A 27797-nucleotide genomic window follows, 5' to 3' on the forward strand; every position below is an offset into this window, starting at 1 on the left:
CCCGCAGTCTGATCGTCAGCCACTGCACACGTTCAGACTGGACCTGAACTCCGTGAACACCGAAGAAGGAAGGCCCTTGGTGAAGATGTCCGCATACTGAGATGACGTCGGCACATGAAGGACTCGAAGATCACCAACTGCAACTCGTTCTCGGACGAAGTGAAGATCAATCTCAATGTGCTTGGTGCGCTGATGCTGAACAGGATTGGAGGACATGTAGACAGCAGTGATGTTATCGCAATACACCAGTGTGGCGCGGCGAAGAGGGGCGTGGAGCTCCTGGAGGAGTTGGCGCAGCCAGGTGGCCTCGGCAACTCCATTGGTCACTGCACGATATTCAGCTTCAGCGCTTGACCTCGAGACGGTGTTCTGACGCTTGGAGGACCAAGAGATGAGATTATCACCGAGGAACACAGCATAGCCCGAGGTGGACTTGCGCGTATCCGGACAACCGGCCCAGTCAGCATCAGTATAAACCAGGAGGTCAGTTGATGTAGATGGTCGCAGCAGAAGACCCAAATGAAGAGTGCCTCGAATATAGCGAAGAATTTGCTTGAGAGCCGCGAGATGGGGCTCACGGGGATCGTGCATGTGAAGACAGACCTGCTGAACAGCATATGCAATATCCGGTCGAGTGAACGTCAAATACTGTAAGGCACCAGCGAGACTGCGAAAATCCGATGCGTCAGCCACAGGTGCACCATCAGCAGCAGAAACCTTGGGATTTGTATCAACCGGCGTAGAACACGGCTTGCACTCTGCCATGCCAGCACGATCAAGAATGTCCATCATGTACTGCCTCTGAGAAAGGAGAAGGCCATCGCCGTAACGTTGAACATGCATACCGAGAAAGTGATGCAGCTCTCCGAGATCCTTCATGGAGAATTCCTGCTGAAGTGCTGAGATAATCCGTCGAAGAAGACCGGGTGAGGAAGCTGTGAGGACGATGTCATCAACATAAAGCAGCAGATAGGCAGTCTCTGAACTGCGCCGATAGACAAAGAGCGAGGTGTCTGACTTGGCTTCAGCAAATCCAAGAGACACCAAATGTGTGGCAAACCGACTGTACCAAGCACGAGGAGCCTGCTTCAACCCATAGAGAGACTTGTTGAGCCGACAAACAAAGCCTGGATGGACGGGATCCTCAAAACCAGACGGCTGCATGCAGTAGAATGTCTCGGTCAAGGTGCTGTGGAGGAATGCAGTCTTTACATCAAGTTGGTGAATAGGCCATCGACAAGAGAGGGCCAGAGAGAGCACTGTGCGGACAGTCGCAGGCTTCACCACAGGACTGAAAGTTTCGGCGAAATCCACACCAGGACGCTGGGTGAATCCTCGAAGAACCCAGCGCGCCTTGTACCGCTCGAGAGACCCATCGGCGTTGAACTTGTGCTTGAAGATCCATTTTCCCGTCACCACATTGGCCCGAGGGGGACGTGGCACGAGATCCCAGGTGTGGTTCTTCATGAGAGCAGCATGTTCTTCTTCCATAGCGGCACGCCAACTCGGGTCGGCAAGTGCACTACGGAAGGTCTTGGGCACGGGGGACAGTGGCGCGGCATGGAAGATAGACGGAACTCGGAAGCCGCTCTTGGCGCGCGTCGCCATGGAGTGCTGATTGGTCACTGGAGGGACCGCAACAGCACCTTTAGGGAGCGGCGGGGAAGACGGACTAGCAGCAGCAGTCGACGACGACTCCAGGGGGGGGGGGGAGCCGGCAGCCGGCGGAGAACTCCCAGCGGGAGGCGGGGTCGACACGGCAGTCGGCGGGCGGCCCCGGCGCGTGTAGACTTGAGTGATGGCGCGATCCGGGGCAACCCACTGGGCAGGCACCGCAGGCGGAGGGGGCGTGGGCGCCGCCAGCGGCGGGAAGCCCGGCGGCGGGCCGCGTGGAGCCGAGGGCGCCAGGGGAGGGCCGCGCGGGTCCGAGGGCTCGCTGGGTACGGGGGAGGCCGTGCTGGGCGCGGAAGAGGGCGTCAGGGACCCTGGCGCGCGCAGCGCGGGCGGGTCGTGGACCGCGCGCGCCAAGGGGCCGGCAGAGGACGCCGGCGACGCAGGAGGTGCCAGGGGCGCCCCAGGCTCAACCACAGGAGGGCTGGCGGGGGCGCTGGGGGCACCGGCGGAGGCCGCCAAGTCTCCAGAGGAGGTTGAGCGAGGAACGGCGACACTGGTGGAGATACCTGCAGGCAAAACTTTGTGCAGCGGTCCAATAGGAACGGGCACAGCGTCAGTAGTATCAAGAAACTCGAAGTCCGCGGGAGTGCGGGGACCATCACGCTCGGCAAAGGGAAAGGCAGTCTCATCGAAGATGACATGCCGCGAGATGATGACTCTATTGGAAGAGAGGTCAAGTCAACGGTATCCTTTGTGATGAGCGGAATATCCAAGGAAAACGCTCAAGGCGGACCGAGGAGCGAGTTTATGAGGAGCTATGGCAGACAGGTTGGGGTAACATTTGCAACCAAAGACTCGAAGGTGATCGTAGACCGGCGGCGTGCCAAAGAGGGCAAGGTGCGGCGTAGAGAAGCCGAGAGTCTTGGTAGGCAGAATGTTAAGTAGAAGGGTCGCCGTAGAGAGGGCCTCGATCCAGTAGGAAGGAGGTATGGAGGCCTGAAACAGTAGGGAGCGAACAACATTGTTAATGGAGCGAATAATGCATTCAGCTTTACCGTTTTGAGGCGAGGTGCAAGGGCAAGACATGCGACGATGGATGCCCCGGGTGAGAAAGAAGGTGCGGGTGCCAAAGTTGTCGAACTCTTTCCCGTTGTCGCACTGGACAGCCTTGACGGAGGCGCCATATTGGGTGGAGGCGTAGGCGAGGAAGTTGGCGAGCGTGCTGAAAGTGTCAGACTTAAGGCGCAGAGGAAAAGTCCACAAATAGTGAGTGCAATCATCAAGTATGACCAGATAATATTTATAACCTGAGACACTGGGAAGGGGAGATGTCCACATATCACAATGAATGAGATCAAACTTGCTAGACGCACGAGATGCTGAAGCATAAAAGAGCAAACGAACATGACGCCCTAACTGACAAGCATGACATAAATCTGAACAGTCCTCTATCTGACTGGAGACACTAGACGCAAGCTTCGACAAAGCCTCATGACCGGGGTGACCAAGACGCCGATGCCACAGAGGGGAGGCGACCTTGGCGACAAGGGAGTGTGCTGGAGGGAGACGCAGGGGGTACAGCGGCCCGGAGCTATTGCACCTGACGATCTCGTTCCGAGACTGCAGATCCTTCACAGAACAACCAGCGGGGTCAAACTCAACAGAGCAGTTGTTATCGGTAGTAAACTGGCGAACAGAAATAAGGTTCTTAATAATTTGTGGGGACACAAGAACATTATTAAGAAGCAGGGAGCGAGGCAACTCAGCTGAGCCAGTGGCAATGACAGGAATCATAGAGCCATTACCGACAACAATGGATGAAGGAGTAGGATACCGTGGGGAACAGGCATGCGAAAGAGTGCTGGAAGTAGAGGTCATGTGAGAAGTAGCACCTGAGTCGAAGTACCACTCGTTGGCCTGAGGCTGGTTCAGCGATGCCGTGCTAAACGCAGAGGCCAGGGACTGCTGATCCCAGGAGGGGAGTCCGGCCATGGGGTTGTAGAACCCTGGTGCGGCCCACTGGCCAGCCCCCTCAGCGGTAGTAGGTGCGGCAGCAGGCGGCTGCTGCGCGACGAAGGCCTGCTGCTGCTGAGGACGAGGCTGGGGAATGGGCGCCAGCGGAGGGCGGGGACCAGGCCACATCTGGATGGTCCCCGTCCAGGGGTTGTAGAAGGTGGGCCACGTGGCGCCGGGAGGGGCGGCGCTTTTGGCGCCGGGCGCAAGCTGGGCGCCGCCAGCCTGCTGCTGATGTGGGGCGCCGGTGGTGGAGCGCTGCCCGCTCCCGCGCTTGCTGCGACGGCTGTTGGCGGCCTTGGAACCGTTCCCGGTGCCAGAGCCCCCGGAACCGGCGCCGGACTGCTGAGGGGCGCTAGCCGAGGACTTGGTGGTGGAGGCGGCGAGAGCAGCGGCAGGGGAGGTCTGCCGGTTTTCCAGAGTGAGCTCCTCCAGGATGAGGTCGCCGCGCGCCTCCAAGAAGGAGGGGAAGGGCCGACTGCGGCGAAGGAGCGTCCCGACGTGGGCGAAGCGCTCGTTGAGGCCGCGGATCACGTTGAGGACAAGGGTGCGGTCGGTGATTATCTCGCCGAGGGCACCGAGATCATCCGCCATCTTCTTGAGCCGGCGGCAATAGTCGGTGACGGAGAGATCGCCTTGGACGAAGGTGCGAAACTTCGTCTCAAGCTGGATGGCGCGTGCCTCCCGGTTGTCGAGGAACTGAGACTCGACGGCGAGCCAGGCATCCCTAGCGGTGGAGCCCTGGGAGGAGATGACTTCGGCAAGGTCGTCGGTGAGGGTGCCGAGAATCCAGGACTTGACCACGCAGTCCATCCGGGCCCAGTCCGGGGAGGCAGGGGTCGGTGAGGCGAGGCGGACATGATCCTGGAGGGAGAACTTGCCGAGGGTCAGCATAAACTGATCACGCCAGCGATTGAAATTACCGGAGTCGACGTCGAGGACGATAGGGACGAGACTCCGGATGTTGTGGACGGCGACCGCCTGGGCATGCAGGCTTCGTGGAGGATCATGGCAGCATGGAGGTCGGCCGGGGCGGCGTGGGGACCCAGGGCGGATCCGGAGGACTCCGGAGGGGCGACGGCGGCCGCGGCAGCCGCCCTCTCCTTGGCGGCGCGCGCCAGGGCGGCGTCGCGGGTCTTGGCGGCGGCCTCGGCCAGGAGGGCGCGCGCCAGGGCAGCGTCGCGCTCGGCCTGCCGTTCCTGGGCGAGGCGCTGCGCGGCGGCCGCGGCGGCGTTCGCCTCCTCTTGGGTGGCCGCGGCGGCGGCGGCAGTAGCTGCAGCGGCAGTGGTGGGAGAGGTCGGCTGGGAGCCGGCCATTAGCACAGCACGGCAGGAAGGCCGGCGCACAGGGGAGGAGAGGTGGGAGGCGCAGCACGGCAGGAAGCCGGCGCGCAGGCGCAGCACGGCGAGAGGCCGGCGCGCTAGGGCAGCGGAAGATGAATCCGAGGGGAAACCCGGACTCGTGATACCATGAAAGCGAATATGGCTCGGGAAAATAGTAGATTGATTGATAGAGGTACAGGGGTGTACATTATATAGGCAAGGATCGTCTAGGGTTTATAGAATACACCCAATCAACGGAGATCCTTGCCTAATCTATGATCAACTACCATAAAACCCTGAGGCAGCCCAGCCGCCAGGCTTGGGCGCCAAGGCCCATGTGGCCGGCCCACAATAGCTCACGCTAACACAGATAATAGTAAATCCATAAGTGAGCAACTGATTTCAAAACTGTTTTCCATAGTTCCAAACACATTACACACACACCCAAAAATCCTTTTCTTGATTAGTTCATAATAAAATATATAGAGGCAGATCGTCAAATGCACTATAGATGATTGACGCAAAGCATTGCCCTAGAAAAGAGTTAAGGCTTGTTTGGTTCATATACTAACCTTGTCACCATTTGCCACAATTTTTTGCCACACTCGCATAAGATTAGTCGATCAAAATCTTCGCCACACTTTGGCACGTCTAAGGGAATCTTGCCACACTTTTTTGAGTCATTGACGCGCGGGGCCATAACAGCAGGAAGAGAATCTTGCCACAATTGTGGCTATGAACCAAACATATGCCTAAGCTAGTCAAATCTGACTAACCTTAGGCGTGGCAAACTGTGGCAAGTTTTGGCTATGAACCAAACATGCCCTTATTAATGAAATCATAGCCACATATAACACAAGTGTGCCTGAATATCAGAACTAAAATTGCAGAGCCATCACTAATATTTCATCTTCAGACAAGATAAGCACAAGTACTGTAGTGAAACAGTAATGATATCAATAAACAATAGTGTCAGTCTGAAAAAGAATAACAAACAAACCTCTGCTCTCTTGTAATCGATTATGAAGTAGATTGCGCAGATTGAAGAGCTGTTTAGCTTTCAGAAGTGGCTGTTCAGGATGGGATAGTTTGATATCAAACCTGATTTCAACAAGGCATAACATTACAAACCAGTTGAACAGAAGCATCACTTATTTTGCTGGGTGCGACCTCCAGATTATAATGGTGCAAAAAAAAAAATCTTGAACCTAGAGGAGAGCTGTGCGTCATTGTATTAAGGTGATAAAATCAGTTCTAGGGCAACAAACAAAAGCGCACAAAGAAAAAAAGGAAACACCCTCAACGGAGGATACATGACTTGGTGCAAAAATAAGGATACGTGACTTGGATAAGATCAAAGTAGATATTAAGGTCCCGTTTGGTATAGCTCCGGATCCAAGATTTCTTGGAGCTAGCTCCAAGAAATCTGGATCTAGAGTTATTGATAGAGTGAGGGTATTTAGTTGAGCCATCTGGTTTTTATTTTGGACTAAAAATAAAAGTTTAGACCACTTTATCCTATCATAGAAACTCTAGATCCAGCATGTATCTCGGAGCTGGAGTTGTACCAAACAGGCCCTAAAATGCTACAACTAATACAACTCTATTCCAGAAATATGGGTACATCAATCTACATGCACATTTCTGCTGGATTTATGTAGCTAGTTTGTTCTCAACATACAACAGGGCACACATCATCATATTACATAGTGCAATACTCATACTCCTAAAATGGTATGCACAAATCGAAATCTTAAGCTTAGTGACACAATTATATTTGCCCTGATGGGTGCACAATTATGGTATAAAAATATTTCAGTTTACTGTGCAAAAATTGTAAATAAAAAATGTAAGCTAAGAAAGGGCATGAAAGGAAGGATTCAGCCTATTACCTTTCCTTGAAATGTTCTTCATAAGTTGCACCGTTAAACTTAAACTTACTTTTAGCATTTACTTCATCCTTAATGACATCAACGAAGAAAAACAGGTTGTTGTGGGGAGTGAAGACCAAACTGCCAATCACATCTGCTTTACTGTATGTTCCATCAAGAAGCTTCAAAGGCTCATTTGGCGAATATGAGTCATTCGGAGACAAATCCGTTGGATCTTGAAATAAAGGTGATGATAAACACCGCTTTACCGTTGGCCAGTCAATCATAAATTTATCACCATAGAATTTCTGCTTGATGGGAAGCAGCAGGTAAAATGTTGAATTAATTTGTAACGCAGCATCATTCCCCAACATAACATAAGATGAAGTGAACTCAGATCTGTCCAGGAGAATCTTCAAATACATTTCTTGGAAATTGTGTGTGAGCATCATCTAGAAAATAAAAAGAACAGCCACATGCCCACATGTTAAACAATATTCCATGACAGATTGTGTATTATCGTTTGGGTAGATGAGCCATATAGTACCTCTTCTTTGTCAAATGCAATCATTCCTAAATATTTAATTCCTGCTTTCACTATCCTTGCATGCGCAAGATGCAATTCAACATCCAATTTTTCAGCTTCCTTTGGAAGGGGATTGATCACAAAAAGACCAAACATCTGATATCGCCTATCTGCTGGTATGGGAATAAATTCTATGTAGTAGAAATGCAGGTTCAATGAACAGTCCAGTTTGCATCTTGAAGGTCTCAGAACTGCGGGAAACAACATCTCATGAAGCTCTTCCCTTAGACCTTCATCTGAAACATGGAAAAATTAGTTAAGCCAAATCACCAATGTTCCCACATTATATTCTGAATAATGAACCGTGACCATACCCTCAGCTTTGTTGCTTTCTGAAATATTTGTTGTTGATACCTTGATCTTTTTAGAACCTGAGCCTGGCAGAAGAAAATCTGTCAAAGCACCCAGTTTATGAAGTTTTATGCATGCTTTTAAGCATGCATCTCTCTTAGCTTCATCTTTTGATGGACACGGTTGACCACACATTTGACGAAACGCAGCATTTGGTGGAAGAATCAGTCTACAGACTATTCCCTCAACATCATCAATGAAGAAGAATGCTGGGGAAGGAATAAAAAACCTGCAACAAGTGGAGTTAGGTTAGTCTAGTAAAGTATTACGTGATACGGAATGGGTTGAATAGTAAATGGTCATTACATACATATCTCTAGGAAGGTTGTCACAGTAGCGATGTAGTAGAGATACACTGCAAGCAGTGCTAATGGAAGCACCAGTGTTATTCACTCGATAGATGTTCTCCTCAAGGGAATCGAACAAATCATTTGAAGTTCTCAAGTTAATCTCCTTATTCATAATGCTTTCACCAGCAATATAATCATCAACCAACTTCTCCTGAGACTGATTTCCCCTGGTATATATCAAAATGAAGAACTTCAAGGTCTAGGAACTAAGTACAAGGAAGTGATAATAGTATCAAGGCAGCATTGCATAAATTAGCTTTTGTGAAAAATGACCTCTCCAGGAGAAAAACATATTTAGATTTAGTCATCCGGGCACGTCCCCTGGACTGGATAAAGCTAGAAACAGTTTCTGGAAGATCAAACCGCACAACAAGGCAGCAAGTCTGAATGTCAAGTCCCTCCTCACCTACACTAGTAGCAACCAAAAGGTTCACCTGCAAAAAGTAAAGAAAAAGGGATTGTGACACAATAAACATCTACATGGATACTGGCGTTGGCAGAGATCATTAGGAGATAAACCTAATGAGAAATATTAAGAAGGGACCAAATTCAGACTATACCTGACCCGAAGAGAACTTTTCAATGATAGAACCCATCTTGTTCCTTGACATGTTCTTCAATCCTGAGTGGCATCCCACAAGGGACTCACATTTCCAAAAATCAAGGCACTTCAAATTTTGGAGAATATGTGCTACTACTCTTGCCACAATGATTCTTTTCACAAAAACAATGCACTTCATGTTTTCCTCTAGCCTGTTTGTTGATAAAAACCAAAGAAAAAAATAACTAGGACGATGACAAAAGAACCAAAGGCAGAAACTTATTTCTAAAGTAGTTCCAGTTAAAACATTGAAATTGCTTGGTTTTCCGTTGGGTTTTGGACGTCCTCAGGTTCAACAGCAAACCAGTGGAATAGGATTTCTACTACACAGCAAGCAACAATTGCACCCTCAGTTAGGAACAGATATTCGAGTATTTCGCAATTATTGACCAGAATGTCTGCAAGTGTACACATATCGCCAAAGTTGAGCTGAAGTCTCGACGTGACTGTATTAGCAGTTATGGGTGGGATAAAGGCTTGTTACTTTAGCCACTTGTTGATCCTGACAATGGGGTCCAATGGAAACAACGGATGGCTTCCCTCTGGCATATGAGTATACAATTATTATGATGGGTGCGTGTGTGTGTGTCATCACTGAGCAGAAACCAGTTAAATAAAGCAGTAGTAAGCCCTCGTTATTCCAACTCCCATCGAGTAGTCAGTACTTTGTGGCTAAACCTAGGCAAACTCTTTAAAAGTTAATTTATAATGTCCAACGTGCTTTCAGATAATGAGGCTGTGTTAATGGGTGCTTTGTAGTTCATGGCATAAGTAGTCTTTCTGGAACTTCATAGTGAATTTTATTAGAGGAAGGCCAACAGGCTTGTACTGCTTGAGATTGATTTACAGGAGAGATTACATATATATAGGGAATACAGGAAAGCCCAAAGGGCCAAGCCAGCCTGGGAGGCTGCGCATACAGCTAGGAGACTAGGGGTAATTAGCACAAGTACCTAGGACTAATGAAAGACCAGCAATGATTAACACAAGTACCAAGGAGATATTCTAACAAATTTAATAAGCAGGTTGTCAGCACCATCTTCAAAATGAAACCCCAGAAATTAGTTGTATCCCTGTCAATTGCAAGATCTTATCTCCTGGCACATATTTACTATAATAGTTGAGACAAACCAACACCTTTTCGATTAAGAATACCTTCTTTATATCTGTTCATACACGTTGTGGTTTGCTAAGTACCAAAGTAATCACCCTGGCTCTATAAATCTTCAGTGGATGTGTCTGAAGCTGAGTTACTCTTCGAGGAGAGTTCTACATATCTTGAAGACTACGAATTTATAGTTTAGGCCATTTCTAGGCTCAAGCATAGCCTATGATATATCCAGCAGTACCGTTTGTGTTCTAGTATAATATGGACCCTGGGGCCACCCAAATAGTGTAAAACCTGGCCAGCAGGCCATTACCTGTGTAGTCTGTAGGCGCATGTGATTTTGAACGTAAGGCATAAGTAGACATGGTATACTTTCTATACACAACTGAATCATATGTGGTTGAAAGGATATGGCGGCACAGATCAAACTCAGGCACCCCAGGGCAATGTAGCTAATAATGCCATTAAGCACAGTGCATTGATTGAAATCGAAGTTATGTTTCTGAAAATGACAGTAGCACAAGTGATTAGGCTTACCTGTATCTTGAAAGAACGTCAATAAGAACAGAAATTTTTTTTGAGAAGAAAGGTTCTTCCAGTGTCTCTAGATCAAATGAATCACCATCGGTGCCTAAAACAGGTCTTGTCAGATTTACAATTCGATGATTAAGAAATATTGCGGAATTTCATATTACATTTATTTCCAATCAAAAGTACTCCAAAAGGTACTAATCCATCCAGTGTTGGCTGTGCTATGCCTATTTGATTAATGCAGACCAGCTTCTTGAATAGCACAACAGAAACAATTACATCCCAGCTAAGTGAATTTAATAGGGAGGGAAGGGGGACCTCACCGTCTAAGATGTTGCAACTTAGAAGAGAAATTGCTTTGTTTAGGTAGTGCTGCACAAAACTGGTATGATTGGCATTAACATCAACCCCCTTTCTATCTAGACTACCACCATAGGGAGACAGAAAGGTCCTTGCAGCCTGCACTACAATCAAACAAATAATATCAGATATGTGTTTACTTCACACCTAATTTTGCCACAGCTAAGTTAGGCAAAGTGTGGTGTGCAACAAATCTGTGGTGAAAATGGATGCCACAGGTGTGGAAAAGTTTGACAGAGAAATGGGTCTATGTCACGTAGGGCATGGGACTATGAATGCGTGGTGAACCACAATCGTGGCATTGAACAAAATGCATACCTCAGAAACTGTGCCTGGCAAGGTTTGGCGTTTGGCCCAGATCAACATGGACAGAATCCAAGATTTTTCAATTAAAAAAGATTGCATACCATCTCTACTTGTGTAAAGGGGGAAAACCCCAAGGGTATCAAAAATTCAATTGCAAATAAACCATTTTTTGTTGAAACTGCAAATAAAGATTTTACAAAACTAAATGATCAATCGCATAAAACAGCATATGTATCAGCTACGGAGGATTGTCGGGAACAGTCCGTAATCAAACTATACTCATAATGCTAAGCAAACTTAAAGCCCTAGGCAGCTGTCGGTGTATCAGGAACCGGAGATCCCTGAGTCCCGAGGCCAGGCCAGCCGTCCGCCACGTGTCACCATTCTGCGAGGTCCCTCCTGCGGGATGAGGAAAATCTAAGTTCCGGGAGAAGGTGCTCGGGGCCACATCCTCTGGTCCCCGAGCACCCCATTTCCCCGATGACCCGCAGAGTCCAAGTGCCGAGAAGAAGGTGCTCGGGGAGGTGCCCGGTCGCCCCCGAGCACCCTAGTCCCCCGATGATCAGAAGAGCTAAGTTCCGGGAGAGAGCGCTCGGGGGGCTGCGTGCGGCAGCCCCCGAGCGCTCGGTTTCCCGAGGGTCATTGCAAAAGTACTCGGGAGAGAGTGCCCGGGGTTGCACGTGGCAGCCCCCGAGCACTTGGTTCCCCGAAGGTTCGAGCAAAAGCGCTCGGGAGAGAGTGACCGGGGTTGCACGTGGCAGCCCCCGAGCACTTGGTTCCCCGAAGGGTCAGCGCAAGAGTGCTCGGGAGAGAGCGCTCGGGGTGGCACGTGGCAGCCCCCGAGCACTCGGTTCCCCAAAAGTTCGTGCGAGAGTGCCCGGGAGAGAGTGCTCAGGGAGGTGAACAGTACACCCGAGCACTCGGTGCCCCGACGACCCAGAAGAGCCCCCGAGGGGCCCGCCGACGAGGTGTTAACCAGTCAGAGGTCCGAGGCCGCATTTAATGGGCGTGAGCGGCCTGACATCCTGACATCCCCAACTGCTCCCGCCGCAGTGTCAGTCCATGCCATGCTTTGGCAGAGAGGCGTGGGGCCATTAATTGCACGGGTCATGTCCCGTATCATCCGGTGTATCTCGGGATAACGTTGCCAGGATCAAGGCGTTCCTCCTGCCACCCTGCCGTGGCAGAGGAACAAGACAGGGTGGGTGCGCCGGGTGCCTCTGTGGCTGCTCGGTGGGCCCTCTCAACGGTGCCCGGCGCCAGGGCGTCCACAGTGACGAGTGACCGGACGCGCGCCGCGTTTTTCCACCGCCCCTGTCACTTCGCCCAGAGGAAATGATGACGTCTTTCTCAGTTGTGGCGTCTATGAACTTGTGCCCCTTCTTTCCCATTCGGGGTATGTCGTGGCCGGCGAGTGCATAAAAGGATGGGCATACAGAAAGAGGAGGAGGAAAAAAAATCAGACAACATCGGAAAAAGATCGACTCGAAGCATCGGAGGAGAGAACAAGCCCAAGCAATCGACCGTGCCACACTTAGACGAAGAACACTGCAAGCAAGCCTGAACAGAGCTAGAACAAGGAGCCTCAAGCTCTTAGTTAGACAATATATTCTTGTAACCAGACATATTCCTGGAGGGCGCTCCCCGGTCCTGAGGAGAGCATGCGCCGCAAGCAGCGCGCTCCCCGGGCTGGCCTCGCTAAAGGCGAGTCTACGCCGAAGTGGCACCCGGCGCTGCCCAGAGGCGGACCTGGTGGTCGGGGTTTCGACCACCTGCTGGGGGTCGCAGGGTGCACCGGTGGCGGCGGCGGCGGCCCTGCTGGGTCCAGCGCCCTGGTCCCCTTGGGAGGGAAAAGCTGCGCGCGCAGATAGTGGCTGTTGCTGGAACGCAGCAGCGACTGGGGCCTCCTGGACGTCGGGCAGCACTCCGTCACTGGAAGTGGAGCCGGAACGCTGGAGACGGTGCCCATCGGCCATCTTTTCCCGTGGAAGAAAACAAACGAACAGATTCAGGGATGTTCCCCCCTACCTGGCGCGCCAGCTGTCGGAGGGTGAACTCCTGTCGCAGGGATCCCGAGAGACCCCTTTTTAGAGATTCGGCCGGGGGGATGATCCTGAATAAGTTCGTCGGAGAAATAAATGGAAGTGGAAATAAATGCAATGGCCGGTGGTGGGGGATGATCGACCTAGTGCAAAGGGAAGTAAATGCACCGGAGTTTAGACAGGTTCGGGCCGCACGGGGGCGTAATACCCTATTCCTGTATGGATGCAATAACTTTCCCTGGGGGATCCCTCCAGGAATATGTCTGGTTACAAGAATATATTGTCTAACTAAGAGCTTGAGGCTCCTTGTTCTAGCTCTGCTCAGGCTTGCTTGCAGTGTTCTTCGTATAAGTGTGGCACGGTCGATTGCTTGGGCTTGTTCTCTCCTCCGATGCTTCGAGTCGATCTTTTTCCGATGTTGTCTGATTTTTTTTCCTCCTCCTCCTCTTTCTGTATGCCCATCCTTTTATGCACTCGCCGGCCACGACATACCCCGAACGGGAAAGAAGGGGCATAAGTTCCCAGACGCCACGACTGAGAAAGGCGTCATCATTTCCTCTGGACGAAGTGACAGGGGCGGTGGAAAAACGCGGCGCGCGTCCGGTCACTCGTCACTGTGGACGCCCTGGCACCGGGCGCCGTTGAGAGGGCCCACCGAGCAGCCACAGAGGCACCCGACGCGCCCACCCTGTCTTGTTCCTCTGCCACGGCAGGGTGGCAGGCGGAACGCCTTGATCCTGGCAACGTTATCCCGAGATACACCGAATGATACGGGACAGGACCCGTGCAATTAATGGCCCCACGCCTCTCTGCCAAAGCATGGCAGGAACTGACACTGCGGTGGGAGCAGTTGGGGATGTCAGGATGTCAGGCCGCTCACGCCCATTAAATGCGGCCTCGGACCTCTGACTGGTTAACACCTCGTCGGCGGGCCCCTCGGGGGCCCTTCTGGGTCGTCGGGGCACCGAGTGCTCGGGTGTACTGTTCACCTCCCCGAACACTCTCTCCCAGGCACTCTCGCACGAACCTTCGGGGAACCGAGTGCTCGGGGGCTGCCACGTGCCACCCCGAGCACTCTTGCGCTGACCCTTCGGGGAACCAAGTGCTCGGGGGCTGCCACGTGCAACCCCGTGCACTCTCTCCCGAGCGCTTTTGCTCGAACCTTCGGGGAACCAAGTGCTCGGGGGCTGCCACGTGCAACCCCGGGCACTCTCTCCCGAGCACTTTTGCACTGACCCTCGGGGAACCGAGCGCTCGGGGGCTGCCGCACGCAGCCCCCCGAGCGCTCTCTCCCGGAACTTAGCTCTTCTGATCATCGGGGGACTAGGGTGCTCGGGGGCGACCGGGCACCTCCCCGAGCACCTTCTTCCCGGCACTTGGACTCTGCGGGTCATCGGGGAAATGGGGTGCTCGGGGACCAGAGGATGTGGCCCCGAGCACCTTCTCCCGGAACTTAGATTTTCCTCATCCCGCAGGAGGACCTCGCAGGATGGTGACACGTGGCGGACGGCTGGCCTGGCCTCGGGACTCAGGGATCCCCGGTTCCTGATACACCGACAGCAGCCAAGCAGCAGAAACAGGAAAGCGGGTAAGGAAAGACTCATGCCAACCATAATATTATTCAGTTCTTTCAGCATAAGGAAATTTTCATGGTGGGTTCTAAGTTATAACATCTTTCTCAATCAGGTCCAAATCATCACTTGCCAATGAAATACATGATGACGAACCAAAAGCCTACACCATGCAATGGAGTGACAGTAACACTGGAACATAATCCAGTAGAAGAGAAAGCAACACAAAAGCATTATACATGTTGCAGTAAGATTGCGAAACTACTTTCCCTAAAAAAAAGATTGTGAAACTACAGTTCTGGGAAAATAATTGGCTTTATTCCCCTCAGAAGCCTCTAGTTTCCAGTTCAATAAAATTTGTAACCATTAAAGACAGAACAACAGGCAATACCAAACCACATGGAAAATACATGTAACTTTTACAACACAATAGTTCTTGCAAGAATTTAAGTGATTCAGGATCTATAAACCTAGAACATATTTACTATAGTGAGGGGATTGTCTAGTGGAACGTAATCACCAATGCTGTTGAAAGATGCAAAAAAGATATGTGTATAAGAAAAATTGGCAGATTTATACACACATGAAAGCAACTGATCATCACCGTAGAACAGTTCTATAAATCCTATCACCGCTTGCTGAAGAACACACCAAAGTACAAGGAATAGCCAAGAAGAAATTCAGTTGAGACAAGACTGTAATCATTTTAAAATTTGGTTGAACAAATAGTGCCAACTCACTTGCAGAGCTCCAAAAAGACCGATTTCTTGCAAACAGAAAATCAAATGTTCATGCAACCTCCACATGGACTTCAGTTTCTTCTGAGAATCCTTGAAATCGCATAGGCTGTCTCTTAGCATGCATTCCGCCTATTCAAAGCTCGATAGACGTAGTTCAAGGACAAAGAAAAGAGAAAGGAACACATAAGCTCATGTCAACTGGAACCAGTGTTACCTAGACACCCGTGTCCAAATTTATTTGCCAAATCGGACACCCCGAATCCGAGTCGGATTCCGACACCCGTGTCGGATTCCGAGTTGTATTTCGTGTGTCCAAATTTTCTTTGCTGAATCGGACACCCGAGTCCGAGTCGGATTCCGACACCCGTGTCCGTGTCCAGGTAACACTGACTGGAACAATGAAAATTCCAATATAATAAGATAACAAAACTTTACCTGAAGCTTAAACCCCTCAAGCTCTTTACTGTAAGTAGCAGTAAGGTTAGAATGGCTAACTGGGCCATAAAAGTACACCTCAATCTCAGGAGAAGCAACCACACTTTCAAGTTCTACATTATCAACTGAACAAACCTATAAACAGTGAGAGTTACAGGTTTCAAAAAGCAAAATGTCAAAAGCATTATACCTGAAGACCAACAGATATTTGGAGTATGCTAGTAGTACGTACCTTTGCATTAAGTAATTCCTCGAGACTGTTGATACATTTAGTGTAGTTAAGTTTATTAGACCCGCCTGTCATAGAAAGCATAGGTATGATAATTACTCAGTCATACATGCTTAAAACCTTACCCAAAAAAGAAGAGAGTGTGCATGGGGAAAGGAAGAAAATAATACAACTGTGGAGGAAAAATAACACATTAGTAAGCAACAATAGAGATCTTCTGACATTTCATCTGTTTTGTGTTAGTTCGAACACTATTTTGTGTGTCCCTTGATAACCATAGCATTTCAATCCCAAGAAATCTTCTGTTTAAACAAAATAATGGTGTAATACAAGTATCCTTCAGTCATCCTACTTTGGCCTTTTGGGTATTAGACATCGCAACAAAAAGGTACAGGAATACAACATTATGCTTGTACGCAATGATTTGGATTAAAAGGATGAGAGACAGGTACCCATCTTATTCCACTATAATAAGGAAAACCTTTTTCGACCTGGCCATCAGAAATGGCAAAGTTGGCGATAGGACACGACCAAGGATTTGGGAAGGATCACCCTCTGGTATGTTTCTATCCAATTTGCCTGTTTGCTCTAATACTATTTTGTAATGCAATCGAGGCAGTTTACATTTGAGCAGATTTTTATTCAGTCCTCAAGAGTATTATTAGTTGATCCTCCCTCCCTCTCATTTCAACTGTCTGTTTGATTAAGATGCCCTTTGGTATATTATCCTTTCTTTCATGCAAACCTTAATAGAATTCGACAAAAGAAATTTAAACAATATGTTATACTATTATAAAAGCATTTCTAAAGATAGATCTAGTAGTATCATATTCATATAGTCAATCTTGATAATTTTGACAGATTAATGGTCAAGCTTTTTAAAAATTGACGGCACAGATTCTAGGAAGGCAAAGAAAAAAGAACACAGGGAGCAAATAATTTGAAAGCTTGGCATAAAGGGAAACAAAATAGGATCCAAACATCAATCACAAAAGAAGAGGGAAAGACTATGCTCTAACTCCTAGATGAAATAGGAGACAAAAGATGGAAATCAAGTGAATATGGTTGCTTGCAGTAGAGGTGAAGGAAGTTCACTAACCTGGCACAAAATACTATAGGAAATTACCATTACCTTTTCCAATAATTGGTGAAGCAGTCATGCCAAAAACACGAGGAGGTTTATCAATGCTATTGTAGAATTCCTGAAACATAGTTATAAATACTTTCAGACTGAAAAGTCTGCAACTCATTGAATATATTAAATAGTATTATTTAAGACATGTAATAATGCTCCAACTATTGCATAAGTTCAACTGCTTCAAATCAATTAAATTTCATCAATTGGCGGTTCTAACTAGCAGTGTGACCAAGCCCTCACAACTACATAAGGTTGTCTGGCATGATGGATTCGATGGTACAATGGGTAAATATTGGGAGAAAAAAAAAGGAAAGAAATAGCCCTGAATAGTCACCAGGTTGTGGATAAAAGAAACAATACCATGCATAGGGAGAATACAAGGTCATATTTATATGGGAACAGCAAGGGCCATAAAATGGATAATTGAACCTGAAGTGTGATAAGAAACTATTCCTGGAGCGTCTAGCATCCATATCCATCAGAAGTATATGGTTATGAAGATTTAGCATCTTACTACATTCACATACAAATACGGATGCCAGATACAGATTTGAGTAAATTTAAAATAGAGTAAATTTCATAAAGCTACAACTATTTATACCTAACTATCACAAAACTAAAATTTTTAGAACCAATTTCACATAACTACGAGCACCTATGCCCCTAGTAACACAAAACTACAACTAAAAACAGAGCAAAATAGTTGTAGTTTTGTGAAAAAATTGTAGTTTTGTGTTACTATATGCGCATAGTTGTAGTTCTGTGAAATTGGTTCTAAAAGTTGTAGTTTTTCGATAGTTAGGTAGCTGTAGTTTTGTGAAATTTACTCTTTAAAATATTCATATGCATATATAGGATGTTGTTTTATATGTATATTATGGTGTGAATGGAACCATTGTAGAAATTGGAGATTCTTTTGCACACATTTATATAGATATAAGCATAGGCGTAACTCTCTAGTTTTATACATGTTAAAAGTCATTTTCCTGTGTGTCTGTGTGTACCTACATATTGAGTATACTGTACAAAGTTAGTATTTAACATTTATATTTGCTCTATTACCTACCTCATATGTACCCTAGGATAGACTTTATTTCAATTTTATTCTACATTCAACCGGAAAACATTGATGATATTGATGATAAGGATATCGTCATCAAAAACTGTTGTACGTCCAATCCATTTCAGCCCCTAGAGGCTGGAAGTTACCCATCAACATGTTTCCTGTACCAAGAAATCTACACTCTGATAGTTTTTTTTCCTTTTGTTTTGCAAGTCACTACATTAAATTCTGTCAACAATAGCAAGTCACTTCCTGCCATGTGGATGTAGTTCACCAACAGAAATAAAGATTTAATGGGCACAGCTACAGGAGGAAGTTCAGTGGCCTGGAAATGTCAGCACCTAAAAGTTCCAACAGATGTATATAGTTCGAGCAATGAAAATTGTACTAAAGCAAGAAATCATGGAACTACCTTCATAATTTGTGCATAAGGATGTCTTTTTTGTGCTTGCGCGTGATGGCATTCATCAAATATCAAAAGTGCAATTGAACTCATCTTGATGAAACAATGCCGCAAATTGTGCAATAACATTTGAGGAGTCATTACAAGGACCTGAAGCAGCAGAGAAAGAAGCACAAGTTAGGCAGAAAACTTATGCATGGAGTTGAATAAATGATAAAATAAAATAGACTATATTTTCCCAAAACTGAGTGCAAAGACTGATTTGTCTATTTTTTTACATGTTAATCAAGAGTCAGAACTCTAGTTTCAGAGGAAAGTTCACGGTACACACATCTCTGTCTAGAAATTCTTCTCCAAAAGTTTTTGAGTACATACAGCTTTAATTAATTTATGCTAACTATTAAAAAATGAAAACTGGAATATCAGTGATCAGTTGGCAGTTGCCAGCAAAGAGAATGTAGAGCAAACAATACCTCAAATTCTCCCATCTCTTGCTCCCATGCCTGATGATCTCTTGAGCTTTTACCACTTCCATAGTAACGTTGAACTTTGAAGTTGGTGGAACTCGCAATCACCATCGCTTGCTACAAAAAAAAAAAAAAGGGAAGAGCACTGACTAAGCAACCTGGTGCTGAAAAAGATGTGTTACAAACATCAATGAACAGTTCAGGGTGTGCAACTAATCTAGTAATAAGAAATTAAGAGCATGTGTCCTCATCTTTACAATTAAAATATATACTGAGAGGAGCAAGGAGCTATTGTACCTGGCGGACGAGGGGGATGGTTGGGGCAAGGAAGATGCAGACCTCACGGCTGGGTTTACGGATGAGATGGCCAAGCTCATACATGAGCAACACAGCAATGTGTGTCTTGCCACATCCAGTGCCAAGGTACACTATGATGTTCTCCTCCACAGCCCTCTTGCAAAGATCCAACTGATACCTAAATGCCAAAAACTTGCACACCCTTAATGATGTTTTCCGAACTCCAGTATCATTTGAAGGAAACAAGGGAAATAATGGGTTAAGAAAAGCTAAGGTAACAGAACGCCGATAGTTTGTCTGACAATATTTTAAAAAAAAACAGACACTCACAGTCACAGTCTCTCACTACTCCATTCAACAATCAACGGAAAAACCGTCCACCTTTTTCCACAAAGTAGGAGTATTAGGAGTAATGGCTACAGGGCACAATCACCACGAAATCTCGTATAGTTATTAACAGTAGTTCATTTATGCATTGACATGTTTTACTTTATCTGGCGCGCTGCATTGCCATAAAGTAATCGAGTAGACTGGTCGACACATGCCTTTAATACCGAGCAACCCCTATCAACAGAAACCTGACGAGCTACCGATGGGCAGATATGCAAACCCTTCCCTGACCAAGTTTCTGACATGATCGAATCGTAGAGATTGAAGGGGGGGATCGCGTTTTCGAACTTCGAAACAGGGGACCATTAAACATCCAAAACTGCAAAAATATCGCAACTAATCCGAAAACTCCTCAAAATCTCTCACGGAACGGATGCTTGGATAAAATCAATCTAGAACATGAAAAGAAACAGTATCGGGCATGAACTGCTAAAATTAAGCAACAGAAAAAGAAATTGCACCGCAAAACCTGCCTAAAACCTCCACCACAAACTCCCAACAAATCAGCAATAGACACAACAAATCGATGGCCTGACACGAAACTCTCGACGAAAATGCATCAGCGGTTCCACTTGGAGCCCTGCTGCTCCACTACTCCATCAAAACTCCGCGCGAAAACACGCCCCGGGCGCGAAAATCTGGAAAGCGAATCGGGAGAAGAACGTGTAGGTAGGGGGGCTCTTACTTGCGGGCGATCGTCCTCGGGTCCTTGGGATCGTCCGCGCCCTCGCCCATGGCGGAAGCAGGGGGCGGGGGTCTCGCGGTGTAACTGCCGTGTGGGGAGAGAGAGATGCTGCAGTTGCAACCTGCAAAGTGGGTGGGGCGAATGGGGAAAGGGATGCGTAGATGAAGTGAGCAGCAAGCACAGGGAGGGGGAGCAGCGAACCTTGTCGCGTCAAAAGGGCAGGTTCCTCGCGGACGCGGAGCACGAGAGGGGGCCTCTAAGCCTGGTAGGTGGGGTCTACCCGGGTACGGTAGGGACGAAACTATCGCCGGGGCTCTCATCCTTGCCGTGCAATTGATGCGGTAAAAGAGGCAGGCCACGGGTGGGCAGGGGATGACGCGGCTCACGATCTAGCCCCATAGGCGCGCGGGGTGCTGGCGCGTGGGGTGACGGATGATCCGGGGCCGTTGGTCCAAGGTACGATCGGGATCCTCTGTTGCAACCAGCAACTACACAGCGCTACAGTAAAATGTATTAGCCCTTCCTACCAGATCTGATGCTACAGTACCCTATGAACAGTAGAAATAGTCGCTGCAGTGTAAACAAAATAATATTGCTACAATGGTTTAGCTACAGTCCACTGTAAATCACTGTTTATACACTCATATTTTACTGTAGCGCTGTGTAGTTGCTAAAAGCTAAAGTACGCTAACGTGGTCATAGTACACTTAGTACAGCAGGCAGTTTGCTTAGTGATGGCTACTTTCACCGTCCAACAGTCATGGAACGAGCATCACTAACCGTCGATCTTTCAAGTGGTGTGATTTGCTCACTTTCTATTTCAAGATGAAAAACAATTAAATCTATGGGTGGGTTGGACTTATGTTTTTTTCCCGACATGACTTCATCATATGACTTCTTCATCATACTTCACATTTCTTCCTTTTAGTTTATGTCTCTATGTATCTCTTATCTCGTTGGGAAGTCGATACACGTTTTTGTAAGTCTTTTCTTTTCAGGACATCAACTTGATATAGCTGAATGCTTGATACAGGGAATCTTTTCACGTCAGTCAAAATCAGTTGTCATTGATTTCCATTCATTCTCAAGGACTACATGCGTTCTAGATTTCAAATTTCTCAAATATATTTTTATCTAAATTTACTGTTCCAATAACTTGTATAACCATTGTCATCTGGTATTAGTTGCGAAAATGGAATTACTTAGAGTAAAATAGCTAATGGACACCTTCAGCTACAAAGCTCTGCAAGTGCATGCTAGGATTCCAGCCTATTTTAAGTATGAGATCTAAAATTTAATCATCCAAAACCAAAATATACAAGCTAGTGAGCCAAGCGAATAAGAAAATCTCATCATTAGTTTTGATGCACACTTAACTAACTATTAATTATTAGTCAGTTGTGATCTCGACCAGCAGATAAGATCGACATAAGGGGAACGAAAAATCCCACTTGCACCCATATCAGTGACCCCAAACCCAAAAATTGTTTGTGATCCTAGTCACCTAGAGTCACAATAAAAGGGGAGGCCAATGGTTGATCTTTGGTTAACAAATTCTGATCTAATTTGGCGCTCAAGTGACCAAAGGCCCTGACCATCGCTGGCAATATTGCTGGCGAACCTGCTCGACTAAGTACGACTATACCGACAACTACTGTTACGCCTGCATCAAGCAGGCACGGGTTATCGCTAATTCCTAATGGCTTCTCAGGAACCGGTTAGTATTTTGATTTCTGCAAGAGGTGTTCATGTTGAAGGCTAGCTAAGATCCTTAGGGTTTAACATTAACATTTGGTATCAAGAGCCATCTAGCCCTTTTCATGAACGCTAATGCCACTGGTTGTTTGGTTTAGCCTCGGATTAATTGAGATTGAGGTTAATTGTGCTTTTGTTAATGTCAATTAGTTATTTTTAGTCTTTGTTTGTTGTCGGTTAAACATGTTTTAATCATGGTTTATGGTTAATCACGTCTAAGTGTTGTCAGTAGAGCCCTAGTTGCCGAATAATGAGCATGCTTAGTTTGAAATTGCAAGATCCTATGTGCAATTAGCCCTAAATTGTTGTCGATTTCATGATTCATGAGTATTTAGGCTTCGGTTTCAAGCATGTTATGTATTGTTTGGTCCTTTTCTTTGGGGATTTTGTGCCTCTGGTATGGGTGTCGTTCTGTTTCGAGGTTGTACTGTCGTCTCGAGATTATCTGCCGGTTCTTTTAAGCAATGCAGTTGTGAGGTTTTCGGGTCTGATTTCCCTTATAAACTGGGTCAATTATCTCCTTATATAAAAATTTCGGCAATGTCCATGCCATCCTTTCCAAAAAATCATAAAATAGTTCATCCCAAAATCAATTTGTTTTCCCAAAACTGAATTTTTGGGGATTTAGTATCCCTCCACGGGGTACCTGCTGTCGTGCCTTTCGTTGTAGCCATCGCATGTCATCGCTGCCTCCCAGCGTCACATACGCCTTCGTTTGTCATCACGCCACGCGTGCCTTGAACCTGGCACACCTTGTCGCCACATCACTCCACAGCCAAAGCCGTCGCTCTTATCGACCTTCTGTTATAGGCACGAAGGTTTGTAGCCGTTGATATCGATCCAACGACTCACATCGCGTGGGATATGACTCATTTATTATGTTCACTGATGATTACTCCCATTACAAATATATCTTTCCTATTTGCGAACGGTCTGAATCACTCAATAAATTTAAAATATTGAAGGCTGACGTAGAAAATCAGCAAAATTTAAAATTTAAGATAGTAAGGTCGGATCGAGGAGGAGAGTACTACAGCATACACGCTCCCTGTGGGTAGATTCCTGGTCCTTTTGCATTGTATCTTCAGGAAAATAATATAGTTGTGTAATACTCAATGTATGGTAAACCTCGACAAAATGGAGTAGCTGAAAGACGAAATCATACTCTCATAGATATAGTACGGACTATAATTAATAACTTTTATTTGCCTGATAATTTATGAATTGAGGCATTAAAGATAGCTGCTCACATACTAAATTAGGTCACCAGTAAATCAATGTCTAAATGACACCTTATGAATTATGGAGTAAGAGAAAAACAAGCTTAAGATATTTACGATTGTGAGGTTGTTCAGTTGAAGCCAAAGTCTTTAACTCGTGCATTGAAAATAAGACTATTAGCTGTTATTTTATTGGGTACGCGAAATGATCAAAGAGGTATCGCTTCTATTGTCCAAATTGTACCACTAAGTTTATATAAACGAGATATGCTAAATCCTTAGAAAATGTTTAAATCAAAGGGAGTTCTGAGGGAATCAAAATTTCACTCGGAGAACCGAGTTTATGTTCCTATCCCGATTATCCAAGAGAATAATGTACATGCACCTCCTGTTGTTGTTGCATCTCCAGATGTTCGGCCTCAAGAAGAAAATTATGGAATTAGTAGCGCAACACCTAATGATGAGCATCATATAGATCAGACTCATGTGGTCGCTAATGAGCCCTTAAGAAGATCACAACGGAAAAGAAGATATGGTATTTTGGATGATTATGTCATGTACATGAATGAAGATGTGAACAGAATAGAAAAGGTGGATGGTCTTGCCTCATTTAAGGAGGCTATGATGAGCGAGCATTCATCGAAGTGGCATGAGACCATGGAAGATGAGATGGAGTCGATGAGTTTTAATAAGGTCTGGGACCTAGTAGAAATTCTCGATAGAGTCAAATCGGTGGATATAAATAGATCTACAAAACTAAGCATGACTCTAAGGGAAATGTCAAAAGGTTTAAGGCAGGACTCGTCACTAAGGGCTTCACTTAGAGAGAATGGATTGATTATAATGACACATTTTCTCCTGTCTCGAAGAATGACTCATTTAGGATTGTTATGATGCTAATGCCTCATTATGATTTAGAGCTACATCAGATGGATGCTAAAACTACATTCTTTAATGGCGACTTGCATGAGAATGTAGACATGGCTCAAGAAATAAATTTATGGACAAAAGGAGACATCTAGGAAATGGTACCTTAAGTTTGACGAAGTCATAAAAAATTTTGGCTTCAAAGAAAATGAAGTGGACAATCTCATTTACATTAAAGTTAAAGGGGGCCAATTTGTCATGTTGGTACTTTATGTGGATGATATTTTACCGGTTAGTAGTGACAAGGACACGCTGTATGAGACTAAATAGTTTCTATCATCTAATTTTAATACGAAGGATCTTGGTGAAGTCCCTTACATTTTAGGTATTGAGATTCATCAGGACAGGTCCAAAGGAGTATTATATCCATCCCAGAGGGCTTACATTGATAGAGTACTCAAAATGTATAATATGCATAATAATTTTGCATCATCTACTTCTGTTGTTAAAAGGGATAAGTTGGTTCATTCCAATCCCCGAGGAACAAACTAGAAATTGATCAGATGAAGACGATTCATTATGCTTCAGCAGTTGGGAGCATTATGTATGCTCAGGTCTGCACTCGTCTTGACTTAGCTTATATAACGGGGATAATGGGTAGATATCAGTCTAATTCAGGATTAGAGCATTGGAAAGCTGTCAAAAATACCATGTATTATTTGTAAGGCGCTAAGCATTTAATGCTCACATATAAGAGGTCTGATAATCTTGAGGTTAAGGGTTATTTGGATGCTGACTTTGCGGGTTGCATGGACACAAAGAAGTCGACTTTAGGTTATAGTTTCACCCTCGCGAGAGGATCTATTTTCTAGAAAATTGAAGGTGCATCTAGCCTCTAAGTGTGGCTTTGGTAATTAATAATAATACATAGACACTAATAATTATGTTGAGAATTGTTAATAGGTTATTTTTCATAGGTGATGCATAGAGGATTGAGCATGGATTTATTTGAATGTCATTTGATTAAGAGAAATACATTAAGATGAATGTGCTCCAAATGATGTTCAGGTAAATGATGATAATACCTATGGACTAACAATTATATTAAAAATTGTTAGTAGTTATTACATAGAAGATGTCTAAGTGATAAAGCATGGGTTCTTTGAGGAATAACATGAAATCAAAAGATATGCATCGAGGTTGTTGAGCTCTAAGTGATGCTCATGTGATGAAGAAGAAGCTAGAGAGGAAGAGACATCTGAGTTTGAGGATGGTCTTAAGAATATTGACAATAAGTGTGAAGGCTAAATCACTTGTGGATATTAAGTGACCAAAGGTATAAAATTATCAATTGAGTTTTATAGTCTAACCCATGTGTTATATGCTTGAGAGTAAGTTAGGGTGAGATTTTATATGAAGGAAAATATTGAATTGAGATATTTAATGTACCGAGTTGGAAGAGCAAGATTAAGACAAGCTTAGTGGACAACTTGTGTGCTTGATGCTTGTGGTTCATATCTCGATGGTGAATCAGATGAAGATGATGTGAAAACAAAAGTCTTACATATTTAGTGCATAGGAAGCAATCAAGTGAATTTCATCAAACTCCCGAAAGATCAAGAGATGATCGAGATGAGAAGCGATGATGAACATCATCATTAAGCTCAAGTGAAGAGTTAATGATAGGCCTAGAAGAAATATCGAGACTCAGATGATGTATTCATAAAATCCAATTGGACGGCTAGCCAAAGGCAAATGTATAAAATATAGGGTTTTTTTTTTTACCGATCAATGGTGATTAGAGAAGAGAAATGACTAGATTGATAGATAAATATCATACTATTAAGAGGAGTCTAGACGATTACTTGAGTTTTTGCCATGTGTTGATAAGTTAAATCTTGCATGTGCATACTCTCTTTCACTTCACCCCAACGCCGGATCATATAGCGTGTACTTCAAGTTTTGCCTCTGTCTTAAAATGCTCCGACGTGTACTCCGTCTGAATGCCAAACCATTCGGCGTATTCAACTTCCAGAGCGTCGGACCATTATGCGTGTACATTTTTCTAAGACTCAAAGATAAACATGCTAACTCGATTTTCTGTGCAACTTTGGTTAGTCATGATCATAATTACAGTATATATACATGTATTTACAATCCAAAAATCATCATTAAATCAACACACTTGTCAATCACTCATCACATATATATATCAGTATACATTTCCACTTGTTTTCTTAGAGGTCCATGATTTAGCAAGTTTATTTGCGGTCTCTTGATTTGACGAGGGATAAGAAGGGGGTGGTGAGCCCATTTTTAGACACGAATTGCTACATCTAGATTGGAGATGCTCTTAAAACTGCGAAGGTTAGGGATAAACCCAAATCTTTACACAACGGTGTTTCCACTTGGGCGTACTAGCGGCCGTGTTTATAAAAGTGGGCGACATGATTTAAACCCCGCGGGCGAAATTGTACCGTGTTGGCTACTTCCAATTCAACAGTCTAATCTATTTGGGAGGCTGTATGTTGTACTAAAGGGCAACAAATGCAGAGATCCCTGCCTCCGTATAAGCATCCTTCCACTCCAAGTGCGCTTGGCGCTTGTCCATATTCAAGCGATCCAACTGGTTGCAAGCCCCTTTATTTTCATCTGCCGCTAGCTCCTTGAGGCTGCCGCTGGTTATCACTAGTGCACGACAGAACCACTTCTTCTCTTGTGCAGCTGAAGCTCATGGGGACGGCTTCAAGCCCAGAGACGACCATGGCGGCAAACGACCACAGCCTCTCCATCGCCGTCGAGAAGAACCCACCGGAGGGGCGCTTGCTTCAACTCGGTGTCAAGTCCTGGCCCAAGTAATTAATCAAGCTTCCTTCCTCTCCTTCATGTGTGTTACGTGCGTGCGTGGTGTGATTACCTTTAATTGCTTCTTCCATGGTGCGTTCGTGCATGGAAGGTGGGGCTGTCCGCCGGGGAAGTACCCGCTCAAGTTCGACGCGGCGCTGACGTGCTACCTCCTCAAGGGCAGGGTGCGCGCCGCCGTCAAGGGCTCCCGCGAGTGCGTCGAGTTCGGCGCCGGCGACCTCGTCGTCTTCCCCAAAGGCCTCAGCTGCACCTGGGACGTCATCGTCGGCGTCGACAAGCACTACAACTTCGAGCCCTCCTAGATTATTGGCACAACACACACGCATCTTCTTGTTCGGGTTTATTATCTTCATTTCCAGCGCCTTATGTTCTTCTTGACGTGATACATACGCCTTTGCTGTGCAACGACTATACGATTTAGCTAGCTAGGCCTTTATGTGGTACGGTAGATGTTAATTTTCAGAAGCTGTGAGACTGAAGGGTGAAGACTGGCTGTTCAAAGTGCAGAGCCAATATACCAAGATTAATGTAATCTATTACTTAGTACATATAACAATATATAAGAGTGAGAATGCAAAGATGTTTCTGGATGCATGCTTTCTTTCCTTTGACCGTCA

At 46.0% G+C, this 27797-nt stretch overlaps 2 protein-coding genes across 10 annotated transcripts in view; one reads left to right on the forward strand and one right to left on the reverse strand.

The window, feature by feature from the left end:
* LOC133888648 (endoribonuclease Dicer homolog 4) overlaps window positions 1-20819 on the reverse strand; it is a 41326-nt gene extending 20507 nt beyond the window's left edge. For 3 of the 9 annotated variants that reach the window (XM_062328966.1, XM_062328964.1, XM_062328965.1), the window contains exons 1-18: window positions 20474-20705; window positions 19399-19576; window positions 19108-19218; window positions 18644-18784; window positions 17163-17232; window positions 16034-16098; window positions 15802-15936; window positions 15367-15495; window positions 15210-15264; window positions 10671-10811; window positions 10354-10447; window positions 8668-8860; window positions 8381-8541; window positions 8068-8274; window positions 7721-7986; window positions 7368-7642; window positions 6842-7272; window positions 5950-6050 (exon numbers count right to left, since the gene is read on the reverse strand). In XM_062328966.1, coding sequence (XP_062184950.1) covers window positions 5950-6050; window positions 6842-7272; window positions 7368-7642; window positions 7721-7986; window positions 8068-8274; window positions 8381-8541; window positions 8668-8860; window positions 10354-10447; window positions 10671-10811; window positions 15210-15264; window positions 15367-15495; window positions 15802-15936; window positions 16034-16098; window positions 17163-17232; window positions 18644-18784; window positions 19108-19218; window positions 19399-19576; window positions 20474-20523 — 2803 coding nt within the window. In that variant the 5' untranslated portion in view covers window positions 20524-20705. Of the gene's footprint in view, window positions 1-5949; window positions 6051-6841; window positions 7273-7367; window positions 7643-7720; window positions 7987-8067; window positions 8275-8380; window positions 8542-8667; window positions 8861-10353; window positions 10448-10670; window positions 10812-11025; window positions 11316-15209; window positions 15265-15366; window positions 15498-15801; window positions 15937-16033; window positions 16099-17162; window positions 17233-18643; window positions 18785-19107; window positions 19219-19398; window positions 19577-20473 lie in introns of those variants that run through there. The other 6 variants (XM_062328969.1, XM_062328967.1, XM_062328968.1 and 3 more) reach the window with 6 other exon arrangements.
* A 5936-nt stretch (window positions 20820-26755) lies between these two features.
* Window positions 26756-27770, forward strand: LOC133888651 (uncharacterized). Its single transcript, XM_062328975.1, has 2 exons — window positions 26756-27170; window positions 27272-27770. The coding sequence occupies exons 1-2, from the start codon at window positions 27049-27051 to the stop codon at window positions 27480-27482; spliced, it is 333 nt and encodes a 110-aa protein (XP_062184959.1). The 5' UTR covers window positions 26756-27048; the 3' UTR covers window positions 27483-27770.
* The last annotated feature ends 27 nt before the right edge of the window (window positions 27771-27797 follow it).

Source organism: Phragmites australis, chromosome 13, assembly GCF_958298935.1.
Source record: "Phragmites australis chromosome 13, lpPhrAust1.1, whole genome shotgun sequence".
Lineage (NCBI taxonomy): Eukaryota > Viridiplantae > Streptophyta > Magnoliopsida > Poales > Poaceae > Phragmites > Phragmites australis.

Excerpts from the sequence above, each read along its gene's own strand:
- LOC133888651 (XM_062328975.1), top strand. The coding sequence starts at position 27,049 with ATGGGGACGGCTTCAAGCCCAGAGACGACCATGGCGGCAAACGACCAC. Across the intron at positions 27,171-27,271 it reads GGTGTCAAGTCCTGGCCCAA|GTGGGGCTGTCCGCCGGGGA; the intron begins GTAATTAATCAA and ends CGTGCATGGAAG.